The sequence below is a fragment of the Delphinapterus leucas genome, chromosome 10, assembly GCF_059928025.1.
Source record: "Delphinapterus leucas isolate spDelLeu-1000000601 "Yukka" chromosome 10, BTC_Dleu_Yukka2, whole genome shotgun sequence".
Classification (NCBI taxonomy): Eukaryota; Metazoa; Chordata; class Mammalia; order Artiodactyla; family Monodontidae; genus Delphinapterus; species Delphinapterus leucas.
The window spans coordinates 85,597,710-85,610,786 of record NC_143138.1 but is presented as its reverse complement, the minus strand read 5'-3'; the positions used below and the strand labels follow the sequence as shown (position 1 = coordinate 85,610,786).

Genomic DNA, 13,077 nt, shown 5'->3' with positions numbered 1-13,077 from the left:
CTGGGCCCGTGAGCCGTGGCCGCTGAGCCTGCACGTCCGGAGCCTGTGCTCCGCAATGGGAGAGGCCACAACAGTGAGAGGCCCGCGTACCGCAAAAAAAAAAAAAAAAAAAAAGAGAGAGAGAGAGAGAAGGTGAAAGTTCTCAACGTAATAAGAAAAGAAAAGAAATCACGTGGTGAAGTTGCTAAGATCTATGGGAAGAACGAATCAAGAAAAAAGAAATTCATGCTAGTTTTGCTGTCATACCTCGAGCGGCAAAAGTTATGGCCATAGTGTGTGATAAGTGCTTATTTAAGATGGAAAAGGCATTAAATATGTCTAGCAAGATATTTTGAGAGAGAGAGACCACATTCACATAACTTACATTATAGTAATTTTTGTAATTGTTCTCTTTTCTTGTTAGTTATTATCGTTAATCTCTTACCATGCCTAATTTAGAAATTACACTTTGTCTTAGGTATGTATGTATCGGAAAAACCATAGTATATATAGGATTCAGTAGGCATCCACTAGGGATCTTGGAACGTATCCCCTGTGGATAAGGGGGGACTACTATATATATCTCTCTTTTTTTTTTAATTTGATGTTTAGTACGTTCAGATTCAGAACTTTTCTTTGGTCTGCCTAGGCAACGTTTTCTCCAAAACAAACAAGAAGGCCCAGACCTTTCAGGCCTTAAACCAAGCTAGAGGTTAGGAATCCAGTATGAGAAACACCTAACTTTGAATGGGACTTCTCAGGAGAATTTTAACCATAAGGCAAAGATAAGAGTCTGAATTTGTTTAGCTTCTGAAAAGTGGGGAGTTTTTTTTTTCCTCTCCCTCAAAGAGGCCTATCTTATTGGAAAGGCCACTTTTGAAGAGTTTCAGTACCTGAATGAGTCCAAGGAGTGTGAATCAGTAAAATGCTTTTTGGGTTTTGAGTGTAAGGGTTTTCAGCACGAATTACCTCAGGGGAGCCTATTGGTAATGTGCATCATCTCCTGATAGACTGAATTTGCAGAATATTTCTCTAAGAGTGTAACACACAACACAGAGCCTGCACATACTAAAATGTAATGTTACACGCTGAACAGAATGACTTACCAGTTTTTGAGCAAAAAAATATATAATAATCACAGATATAATCACAGAAATTCAACCATAAATCCTAGGTTCACCTGAAAATAATTGTTCTCTTCTAAGGGGAAAAAGATAACATATACAGAACAATACTAGTTCTCAAAACTAGCTCTCAGAACAAAACTTGAATTTGTTTTTCTCAAGTTTTTAATTTAATTTTTATTTTATATTGGACTCTTGTTGATTTACAGTGTTGTGTCAGTTTCAGGTGTACAGCAGCAAAGTGGTTCAGTTATCCATATACGTACATCTGTTCTTTTTCAGATTCTTTTCCCGTCTAGGCTGTTAGAGAATAGTGATAGAGTTCCCTGTGCTCTACAGTTCCGTGTTCAAAAACTAGGCAATTGGACCATTTCTAAGGGGTAACGTGAGTGAAAGGAAATGACAACTGTTTACAGATTTTGGCAACACTGAAGGCAGGGCCCTTCTCCTAATATACAACAACTGTGCTAACAGCTGCTTTTTTCTTTCTCCCCGGCTCCCTCCTCAAAATCCTTCTACCAGGTTTTTGAGTCATGATGCAAGAATCTGGGACTGAGACGAAAAGTAACGGTTCAGCCATCCAGAATGGGTCAAGCGGCGGCAACCACTTATTAGAGTGCGGCGGCCTCCGGGAAGGGCGGCCCAACGGGGAGACGCCGGCCGTGGACGTGGGGGCGGCCGATCTGGCCCACGTGCAGCAGCAGCAGGTACTGAGCTCTGGAGCGGGGGCTGGGGCGGGCGGTGGGTGCCGATGCTACTGCTTACCCTGACGTTTGACCTCTGCGAATGTCTGGTGCTCACCGGCTCCCTGACCGTAAGCACCATCTTTGAAGCCACTAGCACAGCAGGGCCCCAGTGACTGGCTTTAAGAGACGGAACTGCCAAGGGCTTGAGAAGTAGAGTCTTGGAAGCCCCCTCTGTCTTGGGGAATGGTGGTTGAAAATGAGGTTGGGTGGACCTCTGGCCACTTCCTTTGAGCCTCTAATGTGTCAGCCTAAAGTTTAACTACTTGCAATAAAACAGATCTTTGGAGAAATGGTTCCCAGTGCTTGAATCAAAAAATAAATACGTAGACTTATTAAGCCTTATGATGAGAGAAACAAAATAAGGGATCAAGGATAAAAGAGAAATGAGGGCTATAAGAGAGAAAAGTAGGTGACTTGGGAGAATAGAAATAAATGGAAATACCCAAGCAGAATTGGGTAAATAACAAGACATCAATAACATAGGCATCGGTGTAAGAAACTGCTTGCTGCTACCTGGAGGAATTTAGGGAGATGGGCCACTTACAAATGTTTCTTACATACATATGGCAGTTGGTATGTGACTAAATCCTGTTAATGTTTTAAGTGCTCTCTTAGTGGTGGCTCCCCAAAATGCACGTAAGTTGCGATGTATTCATTCTGTTATATCCTTTGTAGGCATTTAAGTGGGTACCTGGGAGTGACTGGTAAAATATTTCCAAATGGTAAATGGTGTGACCCAGAAAATGGCATTGTGTGGCCAGTGTTGATGCAGATTCAAATAAGTAAACAGCATTTGCTTGAAGATAAACATTGTTTTCCCAGCCTCTCTTGTAATTAGGAAATATTGTTTCTTTTTGTTAATGATAACGGATGATTTTTGTTGCATTTTAGAGTTTGATTCATTTATTCAGTACAAAGTAATGGTGCCATTTGGAAAAAGGTGTAAAAAGAATGGTGCATCTTTGGACTTTCTGAGTGAAATGGAAATTGCGCTGGGGGTTGAGGGAAGAGAAAGAAAAACAGAAACCTTTTCTCAAACCATTTTCTTGGAATCTATATCAGATAAGCCAAGGCAGTCCCTCCTTGTTTTAGGGATATAGCCTTTGACAGGCTCTAAAACATGTATTATTTTCTCCTTACTAAGAATTTTTTACAAATAAGGAACCATTAGATTGTTAGTCTATCGGAAGTTGGTGGAACCTGCATGAGACAATGGAATCTGTTGGGGAAGGATACAACAGAGAGAAAGAGGACACTAACAGACAAGCTAAGGTCTTAATTCAGAGGACTTGAAGTGATTTGATCTCTCTTTTAGTGGCAGCTCAAATCCGATAGTGCCTGCTTCCTGGGCATCACATCAGCTGGGATTTATGATGTATGTTGTGTATAAACTTTGGGCACTTGCATTAGTGCAAATGGCCAAATTCCACCCAATGTGGTTATTGACAAAACCTATCAGTATATGGTAGAAAGGTATCCATGTGTTTGTGTGTGCATTTGTTCATTTGATATTCTCAGATGTTTATGGTTCTATTGAGAATAAATAGTTGGTAATTTGGTTTGCCGTTTTCTGTGCCCTTACCATACAGAGGCCAAGGTCAACTGTTTCTTTTTTTTTCTTTTTTTCTTTTTTGTGCGTTACGCGGGCCTCTCACTGTTGTGGCCTCTCCCGTTGCGGAGCACAGGCTCCAGACGCGCAGGCTCAGCGGCCATGGCTCACGGGCCCAGCCGCTCCGCAGCATGTGGGATCTTCCCAGACCAGGGCACAAACCCATGTCCCCTGCATCGGCAGGCGGCCTCTCAACCACTGCGCCACCAGGGAAGCCCGGTCAACTGTTTCTTTATGGAGTGGTTGAAGTGGGGCTATTGACTGATGTGGTATGAACCCCGAGTAATTAGTATCTAGATTATGTTAATTGGATAAATGAAAAGTAACTTCTTCTGATTTTTATTTGAAAAACTGAAAATTATCCACTATCTCAAAGTCGTAAGCCAGCCAAAAACTTTACTTTTATACCATCAACGCACACACACACAGACACACACACACACACAGCCTGACCCCACGAACAGCAACCACAAGTTGACCTCACAGAAGAAAGTTGTATACATGCATATTAACAGCATCTTCCTTGAAAATCATAGTAGCAAAATTAGTTATCCATGTCTTTATCTCGGCGGTGACCACTTTGGAAATTACGTTGTTATGGGTTATTGGTATAAAGGTCAATACCTTTTGATTGTACTTCGAAGTGCTTTTATTATTTTTATAACAATTTTATTTCTAATTGCCAAGGATATGTTTTGGGAAGGTAGAAAGCAGTTGGGTCTATCATTGTGGCTAAAACCCCACATACTGTGGTTGGCAGGCCTTTTAAAATAAAATACTGACAGCTATGTGACTTTCCTAAGTGTATGATGAGGCTCTTAACAGGTTGTTGGGGGGAAAGAAAATCTGTAGATGAAATAAGAAAAACACCCCCTCAGGATTGAAAAAAGTTTCACGGGACTCGCCTCATCAGTTTTCTAACAGACTGAAAACTGCTACAATTAAACAGTTCGGAGAGACCCGAATGTCGGCGGGATGGACGTGGGTTGTTTTCGTCATTTTTATTCTACAGGTTTTTACTTGAAGCGAGAATACCAGCAATGAGAAAATCACAGCCATGCTGAATTCATTACTGCGGTAGTCACACAAAACCACGGATAAAATTTCAATAACTGCAGGCCACAGTTGAGTAAACAGTTGCACTGAAATTTAATTCCTGTTGACTTTTCCCCCATTCCTCGCCAGGGGCACATTCTGACTCTGTAGTACAAAGACAACAGGGGTTACAGCTTTGATTAATGTAGGACAGTGGAAGAGAATTAGAACTGTAAAATATGTTAGAAGTCCATGGAACAAAAAGATCTGGCTTAAAAGGACTTGGTATAAAAATGAGTTAATTATGCTGTGTATGAAACGGAAACGTTCTAGGATTTTCCAGTTGCACCAGTACAATCATTGACGATATAGGGAGAATTTTTACCTAGTGCCGGGATTTAAAATACATAAACGCAAGCCTCTCCGTGTTTGACTGATATTACCAAAGATAATTACGGATGAGAGCAAGTGTCCTTTCAGGATGGAGAGCTTTCACGAAGATTCGCTGTGAAGTGAGTGACTTCTGTGCTGGGTTTGGTCTATAGGTTGGTTAAATCGGGTCCAAACAGACTGTGTGTGTGTGTGTGTGTGTGTGTGTGTGTGTGTGTGTTATGTTGTTGACCCCTCAGAAAAATGGGAGAAATCTGGCTTTTACATTTTCTCTTGAAAAATCAGCAGATCTGGTAACTGTGGCCAGGAGGTGAACTGCTACTAAGTCAGGGAGCCTATAGCCCGGCAGTCAGCCTGAGTTCCCACCCAGTACCTTTGCTGACTTGTACCCTCTAGGCAGTGGAGTTGGTGATTCTTTTCTGGAAGTTGCCATCATCACTCAGAAGCCATCAGCCAAGGAGAGGTGCTACCATTAGCTGGAGGAGCCCGCCCACACACTCACAAACTGTCTTCCTTCCTCAAAACTAAATGTATTATCTCTGTAATGTTTCAACTCTACTTATATCTGGGGCATGAAACTCTTATAACAATAGTTTTCTAATAATATAATTTGATAATGCTTCTGAACATTTTCTTTTTAGCCATTGAATAATTCTTTACCCAGTACCATCACTGCTTTTTATTTCCTATTATCCCTGTCCCATTTCTAGGTCTGTGAAAGTTCTGTATTGGATATGGACTACTCCATTATGAAACTCAGCAACAAATACTATTACCAATTACTAAAGTTTTTTTTTTCTTTCTTTCTTAAAGAAAGGATTTTAAAATGTCCAGAGCAATTTCACAAACTGTGTGGATTAATGCATTTTAAAAGTCTTGAGTTTTAGAAAGCAGGATTTTATTTCCATATTGCTGCAAATGAGAGCTTTTTCAGATAAGCATATTACATAGAGCATAATGTTTAGAAGTTTCTCCATATACAGCATATGCTGTCAGGTCAATTAACAGAATGCATACTAGAAAATGTTTATTCAATAAAAATGAATAGCTGTTAAATAAAACAGCTATTTCTTAACAACATTCCATTTAATGATGGGCTTTTTTTCTTTTCTTTTTTTTTTTGGTACCACCTGGCACTTTTATTGTCTGCAGATCCGTGTAGGGAGAGCGTTGCTTGCTAGAGTGTTGAGGTGTGGCTGTCGTTTTATGTGAGAAGGGCAGTTTAGAAGTAGTCTTGTGAGAAGAACATTTAAAAACAATAAACTAAATATGGAATTCAAAGATATATTATTTGGAGAGTGTGGACAAGTGATGTGTTTACTTCATTATTGCTTCTTTGACATTTGGTTTAAGGTGTTGGACCTTTTAGCCCAAAAGACGTACATGTTTCATGTTAATAATTTAAAAGAAAAAAAACAGTCAATGACTATTAAGGAGGTACAAGAAATAGAAAGGATAGGGAGCTTCTGCAAAATCATGAACGAGAAGGAGGGGGATCCACTGGGTTGAATTTTGCCAATGAGCCATTGAAGGAGGTAAAAGATGAGTCATTACACAGGACCAGAGACACTCAGAAATTCTTCTCTTTGTTGTCAAAATGGCAGAATGAATCCCTTCCTTTAGTTTTTTTTTTTTTTTGCAATACGCGGGCCTCTCACCGTTGCGGCCCCTTCCGTTGCGGAGCACAGGCTCTGGACACGCAGGCCCAGTGGCCATGGTTCACGGGCCCAGCCGCTCCGCGGCACGTGGGATCTTCCCGGACCGGGACACGCACCCGTGTCCCCTGCATCGGCGGGCGGACTCTCAACCACCGTGCCACCAGGGAAGCCCTCTTCCTTTAGTTTTTTTGACTGAAGTTACTAGTGGATATCGAACAGAACAGGGAGAATGTCCTACCAACATGTCAAGTTTTAAGTGCCTCTGTAGAAAACAGTGCCTGGAAGAAATAGCTGTCAGTGTTTGGATGGGCAGTAAGGTTGTATGATAGGGCCCTCCCTTTGTTTCTCATTCTCCCCCATCTTTCTGTGGGGGACCGTGTTAAATTCCAGTGGCCATCCTTTGCTTGTTTACGCTTCTACAGAGGGAAGCCCAGGTGATTAGGTTTGTATCTGTAGGTGCAAAGATGAGGTATGAGTGGCCAGTTCAGCCTTACCATTCTCTTTTTCTTTGGAAAAGGTTCCTTATGAACTCTGTAGGGAATCCCCTCAAATTCCCATTGTAGCAGCCAGGGACTGTGTCTGAAAGGGAGGGTCTCTGGACGCCACTGGAAGGGTAAAGATGTTCAGCATCTTTGTATCCTAAGAGGGAAGCTTTCAGAAGAAAGTACAGAAGAAGAAGAGATTATTCATCTTTATTAAGTGCCCTCATGGGGCTGGGGACTGTGATAGGGGCCAGCGCCTTCCTTCACTCATAGATGAAGACCAAGCTATAGTTTTCAATCATAAAATTTAAAAAAATTTAAAGGAATTGCTCTGCTCAGATAGCCTCTTCTGGGATACAAGGTAGAGTTCAAATACTATAGACGATATTGATGGTCAGAAATATTTTGTAGGAATCAATGCCACCAACATGTTAGCGAAAATCAAACAAATTGAAACGGAACAGACAGGAATTCAGATAATTCCTACAAATAAAGAAAAAGCAGCCACAACAATGACGGACTTGCGCTTTTTCTCAATTCCTTTTGTGGCTATTTCTGGAAACGGCATCTTTCCCCCCCGAATGCTAAATTTAGTTCTCCACTCTGTTGTTTAGGTCTGCCTTCCATCCAAATATTGTTGTCAAAGATTTATGTAACCCGGGATGTGAGCCTTGTATGAAATTCTTTCAAGTTCTGATTTCTGAACAGTTGTGTGTCATTAATCTCTCCACTGAAAATTAAGATGGCCCAGAAGAAAAAGAGTCGAGTACATAAGAGAGTGTAGTCCTAGAAACCCGGATGCTGCATTTCACCGTGAGTGAAGTGTACCTTCACTCACAAGGCATTGCTCCTTTGGGAAGGTAATTTTCAGCCCTGACCTGTGAGCTAAGGATAATAGTAAAGAAAAAATTGCTCCCTATCTCTTGTCTAATCAGAAATCTTTTTGAACTTTCAGGAGGGATGACTTTAATGGTAATTTGTTGACAGATTAGCTTGGGTGATTGCAAAGAGTTTGTTTTGCACAACTGGCAGACTCCTATCTGTTCTCTGAAGGCAGGCGACCTACTTTGCTGTTTTGCAAGTGCCTGCCTTTATTGACAACCAGTGCTGAACAGGCAGAATTGGTATGTTTGTGTAATGTAAACCTATAGCTCGCCTGATGGAGTCTAGTGTCCTTTTAGGTAGCGCACAGATTGTTTGATAAAAAGGGTTACAAGGTGACTGCTTTTATGACAAAGTAGAATAGCAATATAAATGCAAGTGGCGGATGAAGTGGGAGAGAAGGAAGTTTATGTAGGGAACTGAACCCCATATCAGAAAGTTTCTTTTCGTCACTTGGTCTTTGAACTCACATCTATTGTAATCATGAAGTGTTACTTGTACCATTCCAGAGACCCTGTGCTGAATACTGTGTTTGATTTGGTTCGTGGAAATACAACTGTATTTTTCCCCCCCTCTCTCACACGAAAATGTGGTGAAGAGAGTTTCACGTACTGGCCTGGCCTCAGCTTTGGTTCAAGGCGGCTGCTAAATGGACTGCAAAACATGTCTTAACTTTGTTTCTTAGCTTGCAATTTCTTGAAATTCATTAATTCATTTGTTTGCCTGTTTTCATTTCGTCTTTATGGTGTCACGCCTATGTGTGATGAAATGTGGGGACCACATTGCTATGTGAGGTGCTGGGAAAGTATGGGAGCATCACCTGGGGGGTCTCTTTGGCTGGAGCCTGAAAAGAAAACCTGGAGGGGTGGGAAGGTGAGTAGAAGCTGAACTGAGGTCAGTTTGTGGGAGGCTTGAGTTCCTAAGCCAGGGGGGAGGTTTCCAAGCTGAAAAGAAAGGCCATCCAAGAGGTGGTAGACTGAAGGTAAAAAAGACGGTTGGACCCGGCCTGGCTTGGAAGGAAAGAGATCTGGAGAGATTAATCGTAGTTCTGAGGCCATTGCACTTGGTCCTGGATGTAGCAGTGGGACACCAACCCAGGCCTTCTGTCATTGAGGGCACCATGTTGTTGACCCTGCCTTGTTCCCTGCATTTCTCCTCCTGCCTTGGAAGCCCTTGGTCAGCTGTCAGCCCCGTAAGCGCAGGGATAGGCCTTTCTCATCCCCTGATATTCATTCCTCAGCACAGAGCACAGTACCTGGCGGAGAGCAGTTCTTAGCCTCTGTGAATGAATGAAACAGAAAGAGAAAGGAAGGCCTGGGTCACGAGCAAGCGTTTCGAGGGCATGTTGGCAAATCGACACTGCCTTTTGGAATAGGAGATGTGGGGGCATCAAGAAGTGGGAGTTATGAGGGGTGATTCAAGATTTCCAGTCTGAGTGACAGGCAAAACAGCGCACCGTGAAACAAAGAGAGAAGGGCAGCGGGAGGAGAAGCCAAGCTCCTTTCTACCGGTCACTAATCGGTTATTATGATATGATAAAGAAGGCACAAACAGAATTTGTAAATAAAGGGTGGATTTATTTTGGCAAAGTCCGGCTTTTGTTTCAAGGCTGTTTAAAAAAAAGACACCGTCCTGTGTCACTCAAACTCTCTACTTTGATTGTATGTGTTTATTCAGATTAAAATTATCGAATATTTTCCCTTTAGCCTCTGCCAGTTACTAATGAGTATATCTTCCAAAAGTCACGTGGGAAGTGCTGATAAACTGCTTGTGTTCCTATTGATCAGGGAATGCGCTTATCTCTCTTCGAGAACAAAACTACCAAGTTAGATCTTTGATAAAGTGTCTCATATTGACACAGGTTTCTTAGATGCATTTGTTTTTTTAAGGTGAAGGGAGTGCCTGTTGTGTTTCCTTTGTTGGAAAAATACAATGTGTAATCATTAAACAGTTGGTGCTCTTGGAAGACCTATTTAGGGGGTATAGATTCAACTGGTGAGGGAGAGCAGGGCTTGTTTGTGAGTTGAAGTTGAGCCCTGCGTAGAGGTGGGTGGAGGGAAGGAAGCTCTGTTCTCTTTAATCCTTCTCGAGAGAGTATTTTCCAGTATCTTCTATATAAACTGACAGTGCAAATACTGACTTCGGAGGCGATAGGATTTTTTATTTTGTGAAGTTGGTAACCCTAAGGTTCTCCCTGAATTAACTCTGTAGCCCCATTTTTAGACCGTGCCTTTGAGACTGTACCCAAAATAAAATGAACTTCCTGACGCAGATTCATCTTCCGTAGAGCTTCCTAAAGTAGACTGTTTATTACACCCTTTCTCATCCACGCAGCCATAAGTAATTGTCAGAATCATGTCGCTTGTCAAGAGAGGCAAGTGTTAGCTGTTCTGAAATCGGCGTTTTTATCACTGTACCTTCTCTCACCCCCAACACCCCTCTCTCCACATGGAAGGGAAGGTGACATGATGTCTTATTCATTCAAATCCAATAACTTTTAATCTGAAGGTTAAGTAGTGAGATATAAACTAAGAGATGATAATATCAATTTTATGTTCACTGAAGGGCACAGTATACCTCTTTCTAGTGTGGAGGGAAAATTGTGCGTAACATGTCTTTTGCTTCTCAACAGCAGAGCCAGGCCTCTCAGAGCCAAAGGAAGAAAGAGTTTTGGAAAAATTTAATAAAATAAGACGTAACATCCTAGAACAGGGCAAAAGTAGCCTTTTATTGTTGTAATGATTGTGTTAATTTTTCAAGGTTGCACGGTAAGAAGTAGTTCCATCTTTATAGCCTCTTGTATTGACTCCTGTTATCCTCTCTAAGAACTCAGCACCCTTTTCAAGGTTAAAGACTGGGAGAGAATGACATAATGCTCATTCTTTCCTGACTATTTTTGGTCCTAATGTGTACGATAAATAATACTGTGATAATATTGCTTAACTTGCCTCATTTTTTTCCCTCCTCGTGATGATATTTCCATTTCCACGCAATAGAAATTCAGCATGCCAAGGTACTAAGTGAAAATGCCTTGGCAACATGCATTTTTGTCATGATCTGCTGATTTATTTCGTTAGATTTACACTTGTCTTAAACACAAAGTTTGTGCCGTGTATTCTACGGATATGTTATGGGCATTTATGTACAGACTTACTGTACCATTAATATGCTGTAAGAGGGAAAGAAAGCATCCTGCATAAACTGGGTATGCGATATTCCCCGTTACGATTGTCAAGATGATATCCTGTAATGTAGTGATTCACAATGATAACTGTCAAGATTGCGTTCTGGAATTATTTTAAACTTGTCTCAGCCATTCATTACCCATTACCTTTTTTGGGTAAGTTCTAGGTACAAAGCACTGTGTTGAACCTGCAGACCATACTGCGGGTCGGGGAACTAAGGCAGAGGCCAAATCTGGCCTGCCACCTATCCTTTGAAATAAAGATTCTGTTGGAATACAGCCATGCCCCTTTTTTCTCTTGTCTGCAGCTGCTTTCTCCCTACCACAGCAGAGGGGGGTTGTTGCAACAGAAAACGTATGGCTCACAAAACCTAAAATACTTACTACCTGGTCCTTTACGGAAAAAGTTTGTTGACCCCCCTGGATTAGTGAATGGCAGGCGTGGCAAGATTTGCCTTCCAGAACCTTCTACCCTTACTGTCAAGTAACAAAACTGAAGGATCATTCCCTCCTTTTTTTCTAAAGTATCCATATATATGTATATATCTCATACTTTAAGACTTCTTTTGCGTTTTCTAAAATGGTAAATTAACGGGTAGTTGTCATCATACCTGCAGGGTTGCTTTCTAATCCTTTAACTGTATGCATCTTACAAATGAAAAGTTTTGGCACGATTGGTGGTTAGAAGAATAATCAGCCAGCCTACTAAGAAAATGGAGGGTGGGACACTGAAGGAGTCACTCGAAGAGCAGACATCTTTGGCCGTGGTTCTCCTACCAAAGAAAATTCGCATTAAAAAGTAGCATATCTTATATTCGTAGACTCTTGGTTGGCTAGAAGATGCAAAGAAATGTCCTGAATATCTCCCTGCATTCATAAAGTTCATGAGCTAATTGGACTAGAACAAGACATAAACATGTGCATTAAATACTAGTAACAATTTCAAAGCACATGAAGGTAAGCTGTGGAAGAGATGCAATTGTGATTAATCGACACATACGTGATTTAAGCAATAAATCTGCAGTAACTCGGAGAGGAAGAGTTTATTTGTGTCCGTACTGGTGGAATTTTTGAAGACACTGATAAAACTGAGGAAACAGTAACTCAGTATGTGCACACCAGCTGATTTAGTTTAACCCTTTCAATCAGGAGATGATGAATAGAAGGTGTATACTGAGCTATGTGGATTTGGCTTATGACTTAGATACTAAGTGGCCAAGAGGTGTATCTTTGCCATTTTGTCATTTTTAATTTGGTGAGAAGCAAGGGTGGTTTTCTATTGTGGAAGGCCTGGAGGCATATGGTAAGTAGAGGTCATTTTATGCTGGATGCCAGCATCTGAGTTGATTGGTCTCCAGGAAATGGTCCGGGGCCTATCTGTTTACACAGACCATTGCCTGAGTTGAGTGTATGATTTCCAGAGATTAGATGAGAGCTGACAAGGCTGGTCATTTGGTTGGTGGTGTCCGTATTTCATATACTTTTATATTGAATTTTAGCTCATTCACCTCTATTCATCATATAGCTAGAACAACTGAAACCATAGTACCTTATTTTAAAATAGTTGTCAAATTTGAAGATCTTTACTCAGTCCAGCTATTTTAATGAACTGACAGTCTTCCCTAGAAAATGCATTGGCCTGGTGTTTTCTCCCGTCTGCCCTTCTTCTTTCTTTTCTTACCTTCTCGTTTGTTTCTATTTTTAAGTTTTTATCAGGTGACTTATCATTCTGCAGTATCTCCCAATTAGTGAAAAATCTCTTTAGTCTTCCAGGTGGGTGGCCTTCTCTGCCCTAGGTCATATCTTTAATTCCATGATTCTTATACTGTTCACCTTTTTAAGGTCCCTCCTTTGTGAATCTGATGAAACCTGAGCACCTTTCACTATGAAAAGTGTGCGTATACGTGTGTGTTTGTGTAATTTTGCAATTACAGTTTCACGTGCATCCCGCCCCCGATTAAAACACTCTGCAGCCCATACTGCATGTT

General features: G+C 41.3%; 1 protein-coding gene across 8 annotated transcripts in view; it reads left to right on the top strand.

The window, feature by feature from the left end:
• Positions 1 to 13,077, top strand: part of FOXP1 (forkhead box P1) — a 502,532-nt gene that overhangs the window by 269,299 nt on the left and 220,156 nt on the right. For all 8 annotated transcript variants that reach the window (XM_089918160.1, XM_089918159.1, XM_022572557.2 and 5 more), the window contains one exon: positions 1,626 to 1,810. In XM_089918160.1, coding sequence (XP_089774286.1) covers positions 1,637 to 1,810 — 174 coding nt within the window. In that variant the 5' untranslated portion in view covers positions 1,626 to 1,636. The remainder of the gene's footprint in view (positions 1 to 1,625; positions 1,811 to 13,077) is intronic.